The 21,232-nt window shown below is 41.0% G+C and overlaps 1 protein-coding gene across 9 annotated transcripts in view; it reads right to left on the reverse strand.

Moving 5' to 3' along the window:
- arv1 (ARV1 homolog, fatty acid homeostasis modulator) overlaps positions 1–21,232 on the reverse strand; it is a 36,185-nt gene that overhangs the window by 13,772 nt on the left and 1,181 nt on the right. For 3 of the 9 annotated variants that reach the window (XM_048600718.1, XM_048600717.1, XM_048600720.1), the window contains exons 2-4: positions 17,713–17,832; positions 17,202–17,355; positions 2,737–2,859 (exon numbers count right to left, since the gene is read on the reverse strand). In XM_048600718.1, the coding sequence (XP_048456675.1) occupies positions 2,737–2,859; positions 17,202–17,355; positions 17,713–17,832 (397 nt within the window). Of the gene's footprint in view, positions 1–2,736; positions 2,860–6,864; positions 7,816–8,807; positions 8,888–12,324; positions 12,881–14,818; positions 15,044–17,201; positions 17,356–17,712; positions 17,833–21,232 lie in introns of those variants that run through there. The other 6 variants (XR_007262825.1, XR_007262827.1, XR_007262826.1 and 3 more) reach the window with 6 other exon arrangements.

Consider the following 21,232-nt stretch of genomic DNA (forward strand, 5'->3'; position numbering starts at 1 on the left):
TCATACATACTTATTATTATAGGCATTTTCTGTATTAATCTGCATTCTATGTGCATTCAGATACAGAATCTTTATTCTGTTCTTTGATTATTATTGTAACCTCTAGCCTCATCTGTTGATTACTCTTAGATATGTGCTTTCCATCTCTTCCTGTCATGATCTGTTCATCATTTGGCCAGAAGAACATTGATAAACAACATAAATAGGATGTACAATTCTAAAAGGGACTCAGGAGCAGAGGGACTTGGTTTATATGCACAGATTATTGGAGGTGGTAGTACAGGTGGAGACAACACATAATAAAGCATGGTGCTCTTGGCTTATTAATAGAGGACATAGAGTACAAGAGCAAGCAGGTGATGGTGAACTTGTACAAGACATTTGTTAGGCCCTCAGCTGGAGTATTCTGTACAGTTGTGGCTGCCACATTATAGGAAAGATGTGAATGCATTGGAGATAGTGCAGAAGTGATTGGTTCCAGGAATGAGAAACTTCAGTCATGAGAATAGATTGAAGAAGTTAAATAGAGTCAGAGTGTCATTCAGCACAGAAATGGACCCTTCGGTCCAACTCGTCCATGCCAACCAAGTTTCCCAAACTAAACTAGTCCCACTTGCCTGCGTTTGGCCCATATCCCTCTAAACCTTTCCTATTCATGTTCCTGTGCAAATGGCTTTTAAATGTTGTAACTGTTCCTGCATCTCTCATTTCCTCAGAGTTCATTCCACATATAAACCTCCCTCTGAGTGAAAAAGCTGCCCCTCAAGTCCCTTCTAAATCTTTCTCATCTCACCTTAAAAATATGCCCTCTACTTTCGAGCTCTCCCACCCTAAGGAATATATCTTGCCTACTACGTTATCTATTCCTCACATGGTTTTATAAACCTCTACAAAGGTCACCCCTCAATCTGTTATTTTCCAGTGAAAACAATCCCAGCCCATCCAACCTCTCCCTATAAGGCAAATCCTCTGTTCCTTGCAACATCCTGGTAAATATTTTCTGAATCCTCTCCTGTTTAATAATTCCTTCCTATAGTAGAGTGACTAGAATTTAACATAGTACCACTGTTACAAAAACATGGGATAGTTCTCTTTAGGGAGAGGGCAGCTGAGAGGAGATTGAATAGAAGCTTTCAATATAATGGGGGGGGGGCTGGACAGAGAAGCAGTGGAGAAACTGTTCTTGCTTGTAAAAGAGAAAAAGAACAAGAGAGCATAGATTTAAAGTGATATATAAACTATGCAAGATTGAGGGGAGGAAAAAAAAAGTTGTTCACAGTGGGTAGTTAGGGTATAAAATGCACTGCCTGGAAATGTGGAGGAGGCAGCTTCAACTGAAGCATTCAAGAGGACATTGGATGATTATTTGGATAGAAATGGTGTGCAGGAATATGGGGAAAGGGTAAGAGAACCAGTGTAGACATGATAGGTTGAATGATCTCCTTCTACGCCATAACAATTCTGTGATTTCCTCTATTGATATCTCTCTTTCATGCCTTTGTCTACTCCTTGATTTACCACATCTTCCCAAATTTGATCCTATGGCCCCACTACTAAAAGTCCTCTCTCCCTCCCGAGTTATGCGGCGTGTGAGAACACCTGCCCAGCACTGTTCTGGTGTAGACCATAATAATAATTATTAGCATATTTTGTACCTGCTCCATGGTATAAAATTCCTATAATTATGAAAGAGTATTGTCCAACTGTAATGCTCCATAAATATCTCTTGTATGTGTAATTGAAGCTTGCCGTTTAGTTTGGGTCTGTACGATTTCAAAACTGAAATGTCTAAGCAATTCAAAAGTGGCTGGGCATCAACCTCGATGGTTTCCGCAATACATAATTATCAAAGATATGGAGAAGCTCTCGGTACCTGTATGTTACAGGCTTTGGTTATGATTCAGGACTAAGAGATTTGGGATTCTTTTACTGCAATAAAACCATAAGACATAGGAGCAGAAGGCAGCCATTCAGCCCACTGAGTCTGCTTCACCAGTCAAAAAGAGCATGGCTGATCTGATAACCCTCAACTCTGCTTTCCTGCCTTTTCCCTACAACCCTTAATTTCCTTTCTGAAATCTGTCTATTTCAGCCTTGTATATACTTAACCCAGCATTGCCAGACCTCTGCAGTGAAGAATTTGACAGATTCACTAACCTCAGAGAAGAAATTCCTCCTCATCTCAGTCAGAAATGGGTGACTCCTTCTGAGTTTATGCCCTCTAGTCCTAGACTCTCCCACAAGGAGGAACTACCTTTCTGCACATACTGTCAAGTCTTTAACGAATAATATCTCTCCTCTGTGCACTGCCCAATATTTATACCTTAACCAATAACAACCATTAAGCGATGGTTATTTTGTTGCAAGTTGCGGGAACGTTCTCCCCGCTTTACAAACAATACTACACTTTACAAGCACACTTAACTGTGAAAGATTCTGGGACATACATATTCGTGGGCAAGTCCTAATCTTGAAAACTAATTTTCTTCGAGAAGGTCAGTGAAAGAACATTTACAGTGACAGAAGCTTGGTGTGAGAATATAACCCAACCTGTTGTCTCCACACAAGCGAGTATGTTTTAAGTATCCTAAATGTCCTTCCTTTTTATAGGGTTGAATGCATTGGAGCAGTCCAGTACTGCCAATCCAAGGTAGAGGCCAGCATGGTCACGGGTTAATAATTTACATCCATTTTCCGAACTGAGTAGGGAGGATGCCAAAGAGTTTCTCTGCTGACCTGCATTTCCTCTTTTCAGTACAATGATATGAGATTCCGTTTTCATGAAGGGCATGTTTCTTCTGCGTCGGCTGACCATGCTCCAGCTCTCAACAAGCTTCACCGCTTGGTTGCCACACGAGTCTGTCGCACAAAGAGACACTTTATTGCGTTTCTTTGACACAGTATCGTCACAGCAGCTTCTGCACGACATTCAAAACGACATCGAGAAAGAACCTAAATAAACAAAAATCGCGTCTCGCTAGGTCGGGTCGATTTTCCTCATAATTGCAACTGAGGCGCTGAGAAGTTAGCCTTCTTGTAATCGAGCAAGGCATACCATGGCAGCAGATCTCCTGGCAGAAATGGAGACAAACAGAATTGGAGCGAATTAGCCTTAAGGGGGATTACTGCATGTCGCAGGGTAAAGAGCTCAAACATCTATAGGCTTGGCCAAGCAGTTAAATCGTATACTGCCTCATTAAACAAATCATTTATCTGAACATATCCACCAATGCCGTCGTGTCGAACTTTATTCTAGAAGGTGATAGGTATAGAGACACTGAAGAAAACAGGCCTAAGTGTACAAGAGGCAAAAAATTTTCACTCGTACATATTAGCGACAGAACACTTTATAAAGTCAACAAATACAGATATTTCTTTTAACTTGTGGACGACGTTAAATTTTAATGATATAGCCACGTGCTAAAAAGGAACAAGAGTCTTTGTTGCGCCAACTGAGGTAGAGGGGCGTTTAAAAAGCAGCTGATTCACAACAACTCATCTAGTCACAACGCTTTGGAGATCTGTTTTAATGAACACGGAGGCTTATGGACCTGTACTCAAGTAAAGACTAGATATGTTCTTTTCTTGACTGGCCTACTTATTCAATCATAAAAAGGGGGGAGGGGTTGAAGAAGCAGCTCATAAACTTTAAAAATCGAGCAGATGTATAAGCCATAAATTAGTTGCACTGTCATCCAAGTCCCTGCTGATTCACAGGGCTGATCAGATCAAACATTCTTCGTTCCAGTCCTATTCCGGCCCCCGCCCACAACTCTTTCCCGATATGTTGATGATATCAGCAGTGCTGCTTCTCTCTCTCATCCGGAATTGGAAAAGCTCATCGATTTTGCTTCCAATTTCCACTCTGCCCGCACTTTCACCTGGTCTATCTGACTCCTCCCTTCCCTTCCCTGACATCTCTGTTTCCATTTCTGGGAAGAGACTGGCTACTAATATCCCCTTTAAACCCACCGACTCCCACAACTACCTGGAATATACATCCTCACACCCCACTTCCTGTAAAGACTCTATCCCATTCTCTCAGTTCCTCCAACTCCGTCGCACATGTTCAGGTGAGGCCAACTGCAACAAGGGAGCCTACAAAATGCCCACCTTCTTCCTTAACCGAGGATTCCCCAGCACCATTGTTGACAGGACCCTCTACCAGATCAGACCCATCCCATGTCTGCCCTCACCCCCTTTCTCTTTTCCCACAACAGCAATAGGGTTCTCCTTGTCCTTACCTACCATCCCACCAACATCCACATCTAGAAGATCATCAGTTGCCATTTCTGCCACCTCCAGCAAGATGCCACCACAAAATACATATTCCCCTCCCCTCCCTTGTCCGCTTTCCACAGGGACCATTCCCTCCGGGACACCCTGATCCACTTTTCCTTCATTACCAACACCCTGCCATACTTCTTTCCCCTGCATCCACTGAACATGTAACACCTGCCCATTTACCTCCTCCCTCCCCAGTATCTCAGGGCCCAAACATACCTTCCAGGTGAAGCAGCACTTTCCACGTCCCACAATCTAGTCTACTACATTCAGTACTCACAAGGTGATCTCTTCATTGGGGAAAACAAAGCATAGACTGGGTGACCGCTTCGCAGAACATCTCATACAATCATAATAGAATCCCTACAGTGTGGAGACAGGTCATTCAGCTCAACGGGTCCACACCAATCCTCCGAAGAGCTTCCCACCCAGACCCATACCCTCACCCTATCCCTGTAACCCTGCATTTCCCATGACTAATTCACCTAGCCTGCACATCCCTGAATACTATGGGCAATTTAGCATGGTCATTCTGCCTAACTTTGGACTGTGGGTGGAAACTGGATCACCTGGTGGAAACCTACGCAGACAAGGGGAGAATGTGCAAACTCCACTCAGACAGTGTTGCCCAAGGGTGGAATTGAAGCCAAGTTCCTGGCACTGAGAGGCAGCAGTGCTAAACAGTGAGCCAGCGTGCTGCCCAAAAAAAGATCCTGAGCTTCCAGTTCCTTGCCACTTTAACACACCACTCTGATCCCTGGCCAACATCTGTCTCAGGCTTGCTGCAGTGTTCCAGCAAAGCTCAGCACAAACTGGAAGAACAACACCTCATTTTCCACTTGGGGACCCTGCTGCCCTCTGGACTCAATACAGAGTTCAGTAATTTTAGGGCCTGAACTTTCCCACGTTCTAGACCCCTACTCCACACACCAGGCCTTGTTATCACAGTCTGCCATTATACAGTATCTATTGTTATTCGCTAACAGTCTCCAATAACAGCTATTCACCCTCCTAGCCTGATCATTATCAATTCCTTTGTTTGTCCAACTGTTCTTCTCTCTCTTTGGGCTCTATCCCCAGGTTTCTGAAGAAGGATCTAGACCCGAAACATCAGCTTTCCTGCTTGGCCTGCTGTGTTCATCCAGCTCTACACCTTGTTATCGCTATCCCCAGATATTGCTTACTCCTTAGCCCCTTCCCTCAACCTAGCTTCTGCATATAAACCAACACTTTCCTCGCTATTGTCAGTTCTGAGGAAAGGTCACTGGACCCAAAATATTAACTCTTTTCTTCATAGATGCTGCCAGATATGCTGAGCTTTTCCAGCAACTTCTACTTTTGTCAATAATTCTAATGCATGCTCTTTTAAAAATGATGGCACTGGAGCTCACCTTAAACTCTGTCAAATCTTATATGAACATCATGTACGCTGGACAAACAACATCTGAACCAAAGCACAAGCTCTAATCAGTGTAGACTGTGATGGAAAAAAACCCCAGATTTTGTGATGAATTCCTATTTGGTACAATAAACTATAAAATGTCCTTAAAATGCTCCAAATGAAAATGCTACTGAAACCAAACTATACAAAACACTCAACTACAATGTAATGAACTTTATAGTAGCGTAATGCAAGTGTTAGGAGTGAGGTCAGTGATAAGACAGTACTGTATCAGAATATTAGAGCATGGATTTGGTCTTGCGATCTGCAAGACAACAGTGCGCAGGTGGTAAAGACAATCCAAGTGCTTTGGCACACGAAAGGGGGATTATCTTGTTTCTCTTTACATTTATGCTTGAAGTGTCACGTTAATATATTGCAATATTTGTTTTGCTTCAATGTTAAACCTATGTAAATCAGTACCCAAGTCTCACCTGGAATTTCACCTGATCTCGGAACAAAGCAGAGAGAGACCGAACAGGGAATTAGATTTTGATACATGCACTGAGGCATTACATCATGGAATGCAAATTCAGTTAAACTCACTTCAAAATATTTGATGGCCAACCAGCACTGCATTTAACTCTATACCTGACAAGAATTTGGAACTGTTCCCTCTTTGATATCCAAACATTAGTATTTTTAAATCAATGGGGAAAGAACATGTGCAGATTAGTTTGACTCAGGCAAGATTCAGATGATGCAAATTAAACAAAGCCTGGTTGAAACCTCACTATATTAGGTGTCATAGGAGACCCATTCCAGAGATTTTAACATACTATCAATAGTCAAGCAGAATATGGAGGAAGTGTCACATACAACAAAAACAAAGTTGCGGTAAAGCTCAGCAGGCCTGGCAGCATCTGTGGAGGAGAAAACAGAGTTAACGTTTCGGGTTCGGTGACCCTTCCTCAGAACTCAAGTGTCATATCGTTTGGAGATGATGTCTTTCACAATAAGATGTTGAGTTGAGGCATTGTCTGATAATTCTCTATGTGTACATCAACAATGCCAGAGGTCCAATCTGTTCTTTTGTCTGGGTATGGATTCATGACGCATAAAAGGACACCCAAAGAGTAAAAAAAACCCATCCTAAAGAAATTACCTTTAGTTTCAACACAATTTAGGAACAAGTTATTTCACTTAAAACTTTCACTTTTATTTAAAATTATGGTCAACTTTCACAAACAGTAGCTTTTACTTCCCAGGCAACAATCATTTATAAAGAGAGAATCTAACCATCTTCCTTTGACATTTATCAGCCACCATTAACAATCAGGGGTTTACCATAAGCAGCCATGGTAATGAGAGGTCAACCCTCAAGTGCTTGAAATCACAATGGAGCTGACAGGGTTCAACCAAAAACAGATGCACCCATAACAGAGACAGGTAAAGTGGGACCTGTCACTTTGATGCTTTAGAAGTTTCTGGTCAGCCATGTTTAATGCAGATTAGTGCCCCTCAAACTATAAACATTTGCCTCCCTCTCTGAAATGTGAGTTATTATTGATTAGAAATGGATTTTATAGACCAGCCATAGAAATACTTTGGCTACAAGAGCAAGACCGGGTATCGTGCATCACATTTCCTGGCTTCAGAGAGGGGGCCAGTCTTCAATCTTGCAAGACAATGATTTGCACAGTGTTAGTCATCTCAGTTAAGTATCACCTGCTGTAGCTCAGGAGCTCACTCTGGTATGACAGAGGAAGACTGAGGAGGAGCTGGATTTGCTGGTTTCAGTTTTTTTTGGGGTCTCTTCACCAGCTAGCCTAGCATTTCCACTCCCATCTTTCAGTCAGACTGAAGGTTTCCAGGGAGTCATCTTCCAGACGTCAGTGTCAATATCTACTGTCTTATGATGTCGCTTACTGATGTTCATGCAGCAGAGGACCCATGCCGAGAAAACTGTGATCCTGTGATCCAGTGACCAATTCACAATACAGAAAGTCTGAGCATACAGCAATCATTCATGTATTGAATATGGCTGAGCCAGTGCAGACATTGTTAGCTTACCAATGAATGCACGCTGATGGAATTAGCACAATCCAGGACCTTGGAGTTCGTAATCTTGTCTTGTCAATAGGACAAATCTGGAACAACAAAGGTGGATACTGTTTAGACTTTCCTCCAGCCTAGCACATGTTGTCTAGATCTCACAAATGTAGAGGAATTTGCTGAAGATGTAGGTTCAGCAGAGTTGCAGTTTTGTGTTTTCAGTCAGGTTGCTGTTTTCCACATGTTGTTACTCATCTTTGACATGACAGCTGGAACTTTTCTGACGTGTTGATCAATATCAACATCAGGTGACAGATTGCAGGTTATTGTGGAGCTTAGAGGTGAAATTATCAACATCCTCCAGTGTCATATGTCAATGCTGATAAATGGGAGGACGGCAGAATTTGTCAGCATGGATTAATGAAAGCTAAATCATGCTTGACAAATCTACTGGAATTCTTCAAGGATCTAGATAGTGGAGTTGATAAGGCAGAACCAGTGGATGTGGTTGACTTAAGACTTTCAGAAGGCTTCTGATACATTCCCACAAATCAGACTAGCATGGGATTGGCAGGTATTGTATTGAAATGGATAAAGAATTAGTTGGAGGGCAGGAAACAGTGTGGGAATAAATGGGTCTTTTTCCATGTGTCAGGCAGTGACTAGTGAAGTACTGCTGGAATCAGTGCTAGGACCACAATTATTCAGAATATATGTTCATGATTTGGAAAAGGGAACTATGTGTAATATCTCCATGTTTGCAGATGACACAAAAGCTAAGTGAGACGGTAAGCTGTGAGGAGGAAGCAGAGACACTTCAATGTGATTTGGGCAAGTTGAGTGAGTGGTAAATGCATGGTAGTTGGAGTATAACGTGGATAAATAAGACTTAGGTCCATGAAATGAGACTTATCCACTTAGGTAGTAAAAATAGGAAGTGGATGATTTATGAATGGCAGTGATTGGGAAAGGGTGAGGTGCACAAGATCTGAGTGCTCTTCTACACCTGTCACTGAAATTAAGAATGCAGTGCAACAGGTGGTGAAGGCAGCAAAAGGATTCACATACAGGAGTAGAGATGTCTTACTTTAAGGCCTTGGTGAGATCACATCTGGAGTACTGTGAGCAGCTTTGGTCTCCTTATCTGACGAAGGATGAAAAGAATGGCTATGGAAGGAACGCAACACAGGTTTACCAGTTTGATTCGTGGGATAGCAGGACTGACATATGAGGAGAAACTGGATTGGTTGGGGCTATATTCACTGCAGTTTAGAATAATGAGGGGGGAGATCTCAGAGACCTAAAAAATTTCAACAGGACTAGACAATGTAAGTGCAAGAAGGATATTCCCAATGACTGAGGAATCCAGAATCACTGGTCACAGTTTAAGAACTGAGATGAAGGGAAATTTCTTGCAGAGTGGTGAGCATGTGGATTTTTCTGCCACAGAAAGTGGTTGACACTAAAGCGCTGAATGTTTTCAACAAGGAGTTGGATGTAGTTCTTCGGGCTAAAGGGATGTAAAGGTATGGGGAGAAAGCAAGAACAGAATTTGGTAGGAAGCTGTCAGAGCGCAGAGCGGCAGCACAGAGTAAGCATAAACCTACCGGAGTTTGGGGATCGTTGCCAAGTCGGCGGGAAGCTGTTGGACAGTGGAGCAGCAGCACAGTGAGTATAAATCTACTGGAGCTCCGGGATCGCAGCCTAGTCGGCTGGAAGCTGTTGGATGGCGGAGGAGCAGCACAGAGTGAGTACAAACCTACTGGAGCTTATGGCACAGTGTAGCTGTGATAAAAAAAACTAGAATGATGTCACAGAGAGGCTGTGACCTGATTGGCTGGTAGGAAATCTGCACTAAATTTGAAAAAGAATGCAAAGAAGTATCAATAAATTTAATTAACTCAATAAAGTAATTAGCTAAATAGAAATGGCTGGACAGTTGATGTATTGTAGATGTATGACGTGGGAGCTGGTTGATCCCATTGTGAACAGCGATGACCACATCTGCAGCAAGTGTTAGTTGCTCGAGGAACTTCAGCTCAGAGTTGATGAGGTGGAATCTGAGCTTCAAACACTGTGGCACATCCGGACGGGGGAGAAGTACCTGGATGCTGTGTTTCAGGAGGCAGTCAGACCTGGTAGATTAAGTATTTCAAATTTGGCTAATGGCTAAAATAGCAGGGGGTGACTGCAAGCAAGGCAGGTAGAGGGATCCTGCAGTCAGGAACAAAGGAGACTAAGGTCTTGACCTTGTCCAGCAGGTACGAGGTATTTGCTTCCTGTGTGGATGAGGAAAAGGGCTGCAGGGAGGATGATCCAACTGACTACTGGACCGTGATATGGGAGGTCATTCAAGAAGGGGGAGTAAAAGGACAAGTAGTAGTTGTAGGGGATTCTATAATCAGGGGAATAGATAGTGGAATGTCTACAAGATGGCTTTTTGGAGCAGCTTCTGGTGGAGCTCACCAGGGAACAGGAAATACTGTATTTAGTGTTGTGCAGTGAGGCAGACTTGATAAGGGAGCTTAAGGTGAAGGAACCCTTAGGGGGCAGTGATCATAATATGATTGAATTTATTCTGCAATTCGAGATAGAAAAGATAGAATCAGAGGCAATGGTATCACAGCTGAATAAAGGCAACTACAGAGGCATGAGGGAGGAACTGGGCAGAATTGACTGGGAGAGGAGCCTAGCAGGAAAGACAGTGGAATAGCAATGGCAGGAGTTTATGGGAGTAATTCAGGAGACAAAAATTTATCCCTAGGAAAATGAAGCATGGTACAGGGAGGATGAGGCAACCATGGTTGACTAGGAAAGTCAAGGATAGCATAAAAGTAAAAGAGAAAGCATATAATGTGGCGAAAGGCAGTGGGAAACCAGAGAATTGGGAAGCTTATAAAGACCAACAGAGGGCAACAAAAAAAGAAATAAGGAGGGAGAAGATTAAATATGAGGGTAAGCTAGCCAGTAATATAAAGGAGGACTGTAAGAGTTTTTTTAGATATATAAAGGGCAAAAGAGAGGCAAAAGTGAACATTGGACCACTGGAAAATGACGTTGGAGAGATAGTCGGGGGGAACAAGGAAATGGCTGAGGAACTGAATAATTACTTTGCGTCAGTCTTCACAGTGGAAGACACGAGTAATACGCCATAAATTCAAGAGAGTCAGGAGGCAGAGCTGAGTATGGTGGCCATCACCAAGGAGAAGGTGCTAGAAAAACTGAATGGCCTGAAGGTGGATAAATCACCTGGGCCACTTCACCCCATTTCTGAAGAAGGGTCCCAACCCGAAACGTCAACTTTCCTGCTCCTCTGATGCTGCCTGGTCTGCTGTGCTCCTCCAGCTCCACGCTGTGTTAACTCTGACTCCAGCATCGGCAGTTCTTACTATCTCTGATAAAGTTCTTAAGGAGATAGCTGAAGAGATAGTGGAGGCATTAGTGGTGATCTTTCAGGAATTGCGAGAGGGAGGGAGGGTCCCAGAGGACTGGAAAATCGCTAACATGACACCCCTGTTTAAAAAGGGAGTAAGGCAAAAGACAAAATTAGAGGTCACCCGCGGTCGTGGGTAAGATTTTGAAGTCCGTTGTGAAGGATGAGATTTCTGAATACTTGGAAGTGCCCTAAAATAGGGCAAAGTCAGCATGGCTTCAACAACGGGAGGTCACGGCTGACAAATCTGTTAGAATTCTTTGAGGAAGTAACAAGCAGGTTAGACCAAGAAGATGCAATGGATGTTATCTATCTGGACCTTGTCTGGAGAAAAGTCTTCAGCCAGAGAGTGGTGAATCTATGGAATTCACTGCCACAGAAGGCTGTGGAGGCCAGGTCATTGAGTATATTTAAGACAGAGGTATATAGGTTCTTGATTGTCAAGGGGTCAAGGATTATGGGGAGAAAGTGGGAGAATGGGGTTGAGAAACCCTGCATCAACAGTGCACCACTGTTGCAATGTGGATAATTCGAAAGATACAATGGAGCAGCACACCAAGGTTATATCAACAGTCAGCTGAAAGGCAGGTGTTTGGGAACACCTATACCTGCATGTCGACTTCTAAGTGCACACCAACCTCACTTGGAAAGATCTTGCCATTTCTTTGCTTTTGTTGGGTCAAATTCTTGGAACTCCCCTTCACACCACAAGGACTGCGACAGTTCAATCAAGCTGTTTTAATATCATCTTAAGTGTACTAAGTCAATAAATGTAGACTTTGCCAGCAATGCCCACAAACAATGAACAAATTAAGAGGTATCACTGAAAAATAAAATCATGTGACTTAATATCACATCTACTTCAATTACTGGCAACAAAGACTTCTGAACAAAGTAAGAAAAATAAACTTGCACCAGCAATCAATATTATTTCAGTGCCATCGCAGATTAAATCTCTTTACCAGTGTCATTCCATAGTTAACTAACTGAGCTTGCAATAAACTTATGCGTTGTCCTGTAGATCGTACAAGCAAAGAGCTGATCTTCTCAAAAGACTTTCTGTTTTACTAAATAAAACTGGCAAATCAATCAAATGTATTTTGAAGGAATGAATTTGACTAATTACTAAATAGTCATGAGCTGTGGCGAAAAAAAAAAAATCAACAGAATATTCAAGATTCATAATCTTATTTATTATTTAGGACTAAAAAGTGCCAAGCAGATGCCATTGCAGTTGTTGATGGGGGACATCTGCCTGCTATTTTGTACAAAAGCTATGTTGTTCTTCAGAATCGGAATTCTATCTTCAGAGAACGTAAGACAACAATTCTGCCTATTTCCATGATATGCATCAAATAACTGAATCATTTTGAGTACAAACAGGAATGAAATGATTGTCAAAAAGAGATTTATGTTTGAGTGCTTTTATGATTAGAAAGAAATTTCATGCTCTTGCTTTCTTACAAAATTACCTGTGGCTGTTAAAATCTTTCACATGATCGTTGCAGAGAGTGTGTATCAGTGGAAACTATAAAGTTTTGTGGAAGGAGCAATTCAAATGGCTGACGAGCCAGTTCTTATTATCTCCCATATTTATGCTCTTAGATATTTCTGATACACTTATGAGGTCAATTGGAGCTGTTGAAAGATGCAGGCTGCTAACTGCTCCACCATCCATCCAACAAAAATGACAGACAATGCAAATCTCCTGCTGCTATTCAACACTACTGTAAAACAAAAACCATAAGAAGACATTTTCACATTTTGAAGACTGAAATTCATATGTTCAGGAATGTATGGTACTTGTCTATTACACAGTTAAGCTTTTTATAAAACACTTAAACTTGAACTAAAATAAACAGTATTTTGAATTGCTTGTAAAGGTCCTGTGCCCTTACTAATTGGCAATCTGGTATCTAGAAATTATAGGCTCAAAACATTAACAGTGCAGAAAAGAAAAGAAATTAAAAGATAATGCACTGTTACTGTGGGAATGGATGAAAATATTTAAAAAAAGGCAGTTGGCAGGAGGAACACTGAAACAAAGGTCTTGCATTTGTATTGCACCTTTTTCAACCTCACAATGTTCCACAGCCAGACGCTAAGCTGACCTGCACGAAGAAAACAATGAATAAAAAAATAGTGCAAAGCAGCCACACAAAATTCAGATTCAGATGCAGGAATAAACAAAATGAAAAATTGAGCATTGAGTTTCACAGGGAAGCATTTCTATTAGAGCAGCAAATTTTGCCAATTGGTCTGTGAACATTTAAACACTGACATCACATGGTTAATGTGACAGATCAGAGTTCAGCTTGTTTAATGTCACAAAAATGTCTGAATTTTTTTTGGCACTGCAGACATTGCCGTCGTGCCAGTGTGTGACCACTGTAAACCAATTTCTGCTTTTTGGCAGAAGTTCTCCCAAAATCTCACGATACATTTAAGGATATACTAAGTTGGGGGGGCGGGGGTGGGGTGCAGACTGACAAAATAAAAGTGGCAAGGAAAGTTAGTGCACTTAATGCTGTATATACATTTCGTCAACTGTGAAATATGTAGTAAATTGCTATGTAGTTGTTTTTTCAAAAATGCCAGTACAAAAAGGATCATTTACAAATTGGATTTTTTCATCCTATGAAGTGTTGCACATTATATCACTGCAGACACAAAAATGTACTAACAGAATCAATGAAACTTGATACATAGGAAGAACCAGGGTGGTTACACACCAAAAATGCTGGAATATGACTGCACACCTTGTTCCAGTCACTGATGTGGCTAATGCCTCTTCCCTAGGCTTTGCTACTGGATAACTGGTGTGCTTGCCTTTTAGACAGTATTTCCTCTTAATACACAAATTGGAGTCATATGATAAATACAGGGCACCAATTTATAATTCAAACATAATTATTTCACTCCTGTTTCAAGTCAATTCATTCCAAAGCTCAAAAGTGAATTTTTCCGCTTACAATGTTGGTTGACATTTGAAAACTTATGATACAAAATATTTTTGAAGTAAACTCTCATCCAAGCTCCATGTCTTTGGCGAACAAGCAGCTGCAGAACACGTTTGCTCACCACAGAAAAATCTGATGCTTGGAAAATGAAAGGTAGAATCTAGCCTACATTGACAAACCCAGAAGCTGAAAAACTAGACAGCAGTGAATGTTAGAAATCTGAACTCTTCATAGAAAGAGTGGCATCAATCGTGAATTTCCATCCACAATTTTTTCCTTTTAAAAATCTGGAGCTTTACCATTTAGCTTTTAATGAAAATTTATCAGATGGCTTTTCCTCAAAACCAGCAAAGCTAATTCACAGTAAAAAATCTACTGCCATCACAATTTTCCATTAGCAATAAACATGATTTTAGTTGAGAAATCAAGTTTACTACATTGCAAATCTTTTTGAAGAGTTGATAGGACAGGTGGATGCTGACATATAATATTGCATTCATATCAATTGCTAATTTTCATTGGAAATGTTAAAATACAATAACCTGCAAATGGATTTTTCAAGTTTGACAAGACAATTGAAAATTGTATATATGGAAACAATTTTACATTGCAAACTCACTGGATTTCAGAGAATGAAGTGGACTACGTTCATCATATTACTTCGAATTCTGTTAAATAAGTAATCTGATATAACGAACTCATTACCTCTGACGGCTTGTGCATTTGACGCAAGCACAAAGAACTTGATGAGGCCAATGTATAGTGGTGAATAGTCATGTTCCCAGATCACAGCTGGAATCACAAGGAGTTTCCCATAGCCAGACAGTAATAAAGCTATTAGCAATGTGTTGCAGTTTGATTTCTTCTGGATGAAATCTTTGTTTGTTAACCACAAAATGAAAAATGTCCCACTGAGGAATGCTGCTAGTTCTAGACATCGAAAAAGGACACATATTAATCTAATTATCATATGGTACTGTTGCAAGTGATACTTTAAATAAAAAAAATCTATACATTGCTTTTAATATTGTAAAACATCTCAGGCTGCTTCACAGGAGCATTTGCGAGTGAAGTTCAACACAATGCTTCACAAGGAAGTATTGTGTCAAGGAGTCAAATGCTTGGTCAAAGAGGTAGTTTTTAAAGAAGGTCTTAGATGGCAGAGAGGTAGAGAGTCTGAAAGGTTAAAGAGGGGGAATTCCAGAGATTAAGGCCTTAGCAACCAACACTTCAAGCAGCTGCCTGTGTGGGAGCAATTAAAATCGGTGATATGCAAGATGCCACAAATAGTGCGAGGCAGAGATCTCAGAAGGGTGTACCTCTGGAGGAGGTTGCTGGGATAGGGAGGGATAGACCATGAAGGAATCTGAAAACAAAGCTGAGCATTTGAAAATCAAGTCATTGATGAACTGGGGTCAATATAGATTAGTGAGCGAGGGGTGAGGGGCGAAAAGGATTTGGTGCATTAAGATAGGAGCAGGAGAATATTGGATGATCTCAAGTTTGTGGAATCACAGAACTGTTACAGTGCAGAAGGAGGTCAGAGAGCTCATTGTGTCTGTGCCATCTCTCCAAATCATCAGATCACTGACTGCCATTCTTCTGCCTTCCCTCATAACCATGCACATTGTTCCTTTTCCAATAATCATTTAGCATCCTTCTGAATACCTTGATTTAACCTGTCCTCACCACAAACCCAGGTGGTGCATTCCAGATCCTAACCACTCACTGTGTGGGGGAAAAAAAACCTTTCCTCATATCAGGTTTTGAACAGAAAGTCATATGCAAATTTGCTAATGACACAAAGTTAGGCAGCATTATAGACACTGTAGGTGATAACATTAAATTGCAAAGATATATTGATAGACTAAGTGAATGGGCAGAACAGTGGCAGATGGAGTTCAATGTAAGTAAGTATAAGGTTATCCATTTTAGACCGAAAAAAGATAGATCAGGGTACTTTCTGAACAGTATGAAGCTAAAAATGGTGCATGTCCAAAGAGACATGGCATTCAGGTGCATAGATCTTTAAAACGCCACAGACAGGGGCAGAAAATAATCAAGTAAGCTAATGAAATGATGGCCTTTATATCTGGAGGATGAGAGTACAAAGATGCAAAAGTTAGGCTGCAGTTATACAAAATCCTGGTTGGACCTCATTTGAAGCATGGTGAGCAGATCTGGACACCACACATTAGGAAAGATATATTGGCCTTGGAGGGAGTGCAACATAGGTTAACAAGAATGATAGCTGGCCTTCAGGGATTAAGTTACAAAGACAGATTACACAAATTAGGCCTTTTTTCCCTAGCATTTAGAAGGTTAGGGGGTGATCTGATCGAAGTCTTCAAAATATTAATAGTCCTGAATTTGAAAGGGACCAATATCCTAACAATGGGATTTGTCCCATTTTATATTCAGTTAACTAAAATCCCTCATTATAATTAACCTCCTAATCCTTTCCTCTAATTGGTAGCCTATTGACTACACTAAACAATGTAATTAAGCTTTTTTGATCCTTAACTCTCCCATTATCCTGTGCATCTTGATAACCCTCTCTAATATATTCCTCTGGTTACCACACCCCTGCCAAGTTAGTTTAAATCCTGCTGAATATCACGAACAGCTCCACACAGGTAATATTTAATTTGAAATCTTTATTGTGAAAAGCAACTAGGTTGCACATTTTCTTCTCTAGTTCGCATGCTTTGTTCAGATTACATTAACAGGTAGGTGATTCCTGCTTGGAGTGTGGGCATCACTAGTACTTGTTGTCCATTCTATTACCCTTGAACCGATTGACCGATTCTGAGGCTACTTACGAAACAACCACAATGATGTGGGTCAAGAGTAACATGTAATCCAGACTGGGTAAGGATGGCCAGGTTCCTTCTCTAAAGCACATTAGTGAACCAGATTAGTTTTTACAACAAATCAGCAGAAGTAACATGATTGCCATTAGACCAGCATTTAATTCCAGAATTTTTTCTTTATTGAATTCAAATTTCACCAAAATAGTGATTGGAGCTCATGTTCATACCTGGGCTCTGGATTACTAATCCAGTGACATTACCACTACACCACTTACCCAAACTAGCTAATCCAAACATTTGGTAGAAATCCCACTCTTTGGCATAACGAATTATATCTGTCGGATCAACAGCTTGCTGTGAATCCTGTAGCTGTGACCATCGAAGATATGCTTCGCACAACAAGCAGAATATGCACAGCTTCCAATGAATCTGAAGAAAAAGGTAACAAGAAACATCACTGGATTAACCATCCTGATATTCCAAGAGGTGATTGGTCTCTCATGGGATTATACAAGTAATTGAAGCCTAAGATGGATGCTGGAGAGCACATTGTGTATTTTAGCCATTGGCTCAATACAGTATCAATACCTTCAGGAAGAAAGAAAACAAGACCGCAGAAGGAAATAAACCAGCATGTTAACAAGTGTGACCAGAAAGCTTTTATCACCACAAGTTCCATTTTATGAAAAATGTATTAGTCACAAAATGTATAATATTTGTGTTGTTTTTAGTGTAATTACCAAGCAATTCATCATGAACTAATAACGTAATTTTAAAAGTACTTACATTAATTTTAGTATTGAGGATGATATGCCTATAAGCTTGCACTTTGCACAAGATTGCATCAATGAGTATGATCACTGGGTCATATTCAATGTACTTGTCAACCGGTTTCTGGCATGATTTCTGAAAGTAAAATCAAAATATTTTTTGGTACATGGTCATTAATTACTGTAATTATATTGTTAATATTTATTGATTTGTAGAAGAAATACATCATAAGCCTTACAATGACCAGAGAGCCATATTGTTATTGTGCATTTATGCAAAAAAAACTTGGGTTCAATGAAATAAGAATGTAAGAAATAGGAGTAGTATATAATTACTAAAGTTAGAAGATGTAATGTTGTACAATAAGTTGTTCACTTATTTCAGACAAAAAAAACTGAATATGAACTATTATGTAGCACAGGCCAACATTTAAATTACATTTTCCATTCTGCCATTTGGGAGTTAGCAGTCCATCTGTTTATTAATTCATTCCTGGCTATGGGACTAAGGGAATGCTGCACTTTTGGAGATGTTCCTGAAGAAGACCTTGAGGCAAGGCTCCAAATGGTTTGTCCATGACATAGAGCAGGGCGTTCTCTGAGCAGCGTGGTTAAGATCTACATCATCAAAACAAGTTCACTGAGCAGTTGTCTCATTACTATTTGTGAGAAGTTACTGTGTACAAATTGGTTGCCAAATTTCCTCCACCTTATTACTGTTCAAAGTAAAGGGACAACCTGGCTGTGAAGTATATTGGAGTACTTTTGCATCTGTGAAAGGTGCTGAGAAAATGCAATATCTTTCTTTTGTAAACATTTGAATACTCACCTCTTTCCTGGACTGGTACAGGTGCAAAAACAGTCAAAATTATGAAGGCTCTGTTTTACCAGCGAGGAAGAAGTTGTTCCTACTGGTGATTGATCAAGAACAAGGAGCAATTGATTTAAGATTATTTGTAAAAGAAGCAACGTGACAAGAGGAAAATTATTTCGTGCAGCAATTAGTTATAGGCAGCTCACCAGCACCTTCATAAGGGCAGCCAGTGTGGGCAATTAATCACAGCCTACCTAGTAACACTCAAATCCCATGAATGAATTTTTAAAAAAAATCTCAAATTCACTTGCCAAGAGTGGGATGGAAGCAAGTTCAATTGAAGCAATCAACAAGGAATTGAATTATCGGAAGGGATTAATTATACAGAATGCAATAGGGCTTGTGTGCATGTGCAGTTGCAGCCAAAGATGTCATCAGGTCTTTACAGGGAGCATTTCAGGCAGCAACTGCACATGCATCTATTATGTTGATGCACACTATGCACAATGATGACATTATCCGTGGTACGTTGCTGATGAGGGTTTGGGAAAGTTGGTGGTGGAAGCTTGGCGCCAGCTGGAGCAAAACAAGGAGTGTCTGCCCTCCAGCTGCTGCGCTGTCTGCTCCAAGGGAACTGCTAAAAGCCATGTAAGAGAAGGATTTTGGAATCTTTGTCCAGTTTAATCACTTGAAAGAATAGATGCAGAAAGGTTGTTTCTCTTTGTGGGACAGTCTAAGAATAAGTGGCTGCACATATAAGAAAGAGATGAGAAAGAATTTCTTCTCACATAACGTAATGAGCCTGTGGAATTCTTTACTGAGGAGGGTTGTTAAGGCTGGGTCATTAAATATACTCAAGTCTGAGAGAGATAATTTTTAATCAGTATGGGAATCAAGTATAGGGAAAAGGCAGGAAAGTGGAGTTGAGGATTATCAAGTCAGCCATAATTTCAATGAATGGCAGACTTGATGGTCTGAACAGCCTACTTCTGTTCCTACGTCTTATGCAGACTGAGCCAGGGCTGTTGCTGCTGTGCCTGTTTGCCACTATCTTCCCCTACCTCCTTCAATAGAATAGTAATTTATTGTTACATATTTTTACAAAAAGTACAGTGAAATGTATTTAAGTTGCCACACTCCGGCACCTATATTAAGAACAAAAGTCATACCAAAAAAAAAATTAAGACAAAATCCATCTTTGTTCATTTCACAGCTCAGGGGTTCCCAAGGTCAAGGAAAGACAGGAACCATTCTCCATCACAGCAGAAAGTTGATATTGAAGCTGCCAAATCTCAGGCTGGACCATCATGCTGTCAAAGACTCCACAAACACTGCTTCAAGGACCCACTGCACCTTGCTGATGAAGCAGACCACCATGCTGGGTATTGGGATTCTGGGACAGAAGATGCTGCAAAGGCCTTCTCATCCAGACCATTGGAATTCCGGGTTGAACCCACTGCATAGCTGAAGATGCCGCCAACCTGGGCCATTGGAATCCTGTGTCAGACCCACCACTCCACTGAAGATGCCGAAGCAGACCACTTTCGCCACTGCAGCAGCCTCCCGAAACATCCTTTATGGCGTGTAATCTGCCAACAGCTTCTTAGGATGCTTCTCTCATAGGACCCGAGTTAACAGGCACCATTTTTAAAGAAGCAGGTCGACAGTTTGGCACATGCGCAATGATCTTCAAGATGATTATCTGCATTGAGACACTTCCATTAGTGCCATTTAGTTCCAACACTTCGGTGATGTTAGATCTCAGCAGTGCATATATGCCCTCTTTGTGCCACCTGGTGATGCCATTCAAAATAAACACAGCCTGATAAGGCCATAAGAAACAGGAACGGGCATAGGCCATTCAGCCCCTCAAGCCTGCCCCTTCAGTAGTACCACAGATGATTTGCCATTCCTCATATCCACTTTCCTGTCCTTTGCCTGTAAGCCTCAATTCCATCAAGAACGAATCTAAGCCTCAAATACATTGACCCCATTCATTTCTGTGGCTAGGATTTCCGAAGACTCTCAAAGCTCTGAGAAAAAAATTCCATCTCGTTTCAGTCCTAATTTAGCACTCCTGATACTGAGACTGTGCCCTCTGGTCCTAGACTGTCCCATGAGGAGAAACATCCTCTTAGCATTTACCCCATCAAGATCCCAAAGAATCCTACATTTTTCAGTGAAGTCACCTCTCATTCTTTTAAACTCCAGTCAGTAGAGTCCAAACCTGTTTAACCTCCACTCACAAGACAATCCCTCCATATCAGGGATCATCCTAGTGAACCTCTTCTGAGCTGCCTACAATGAAATAATATCTTTTTTTTAAATGAAGGAACTAAAACTTCTCTCAGCACCCCAGCTGTGGTCTCACCATCTTGAATAATTGCAGTTAGACTTCCCTACTCTTACAGTCCAACCCCCTTCAAATAAGAGCCAACATTCTATTTGCCTTCCTGATTACTTGCTGCACCTGTATCCCTCTTGCAATCTGCCTTTTCCCCTATTTTGTATCATCTGAAAATTTGGCTACAGTACATTTACTTCCTGCCTGAGGTATTATTATGTATCGCAAACAGTTGCAGTCCCAGCAATGATTACTGTGGAACCACACTGGCTGCAGGTAACCAAACCAAAATAGAATCCCACTCTCTGTGTACTGCCATGAGCTAATTCTTCATCCATGCCAATATACTACCTCCAATACCATGGGCTCTCATCTTAT

This window comes from Rhincodon typus, chromosome 9 (assembly GCF_021869965.1).
Source record: "Rhincodon typus isolate 14 chromosome 9, sRhiTyp1.1, whole genome shotgun sequence".
Classification (NCBI taxonomy): Eukaryota; Metazoa; Chordata; class Chondrichthyes; order Orectolobiformes; family Rhincodontidae; genus Rhincodon; species Rhincodon typus.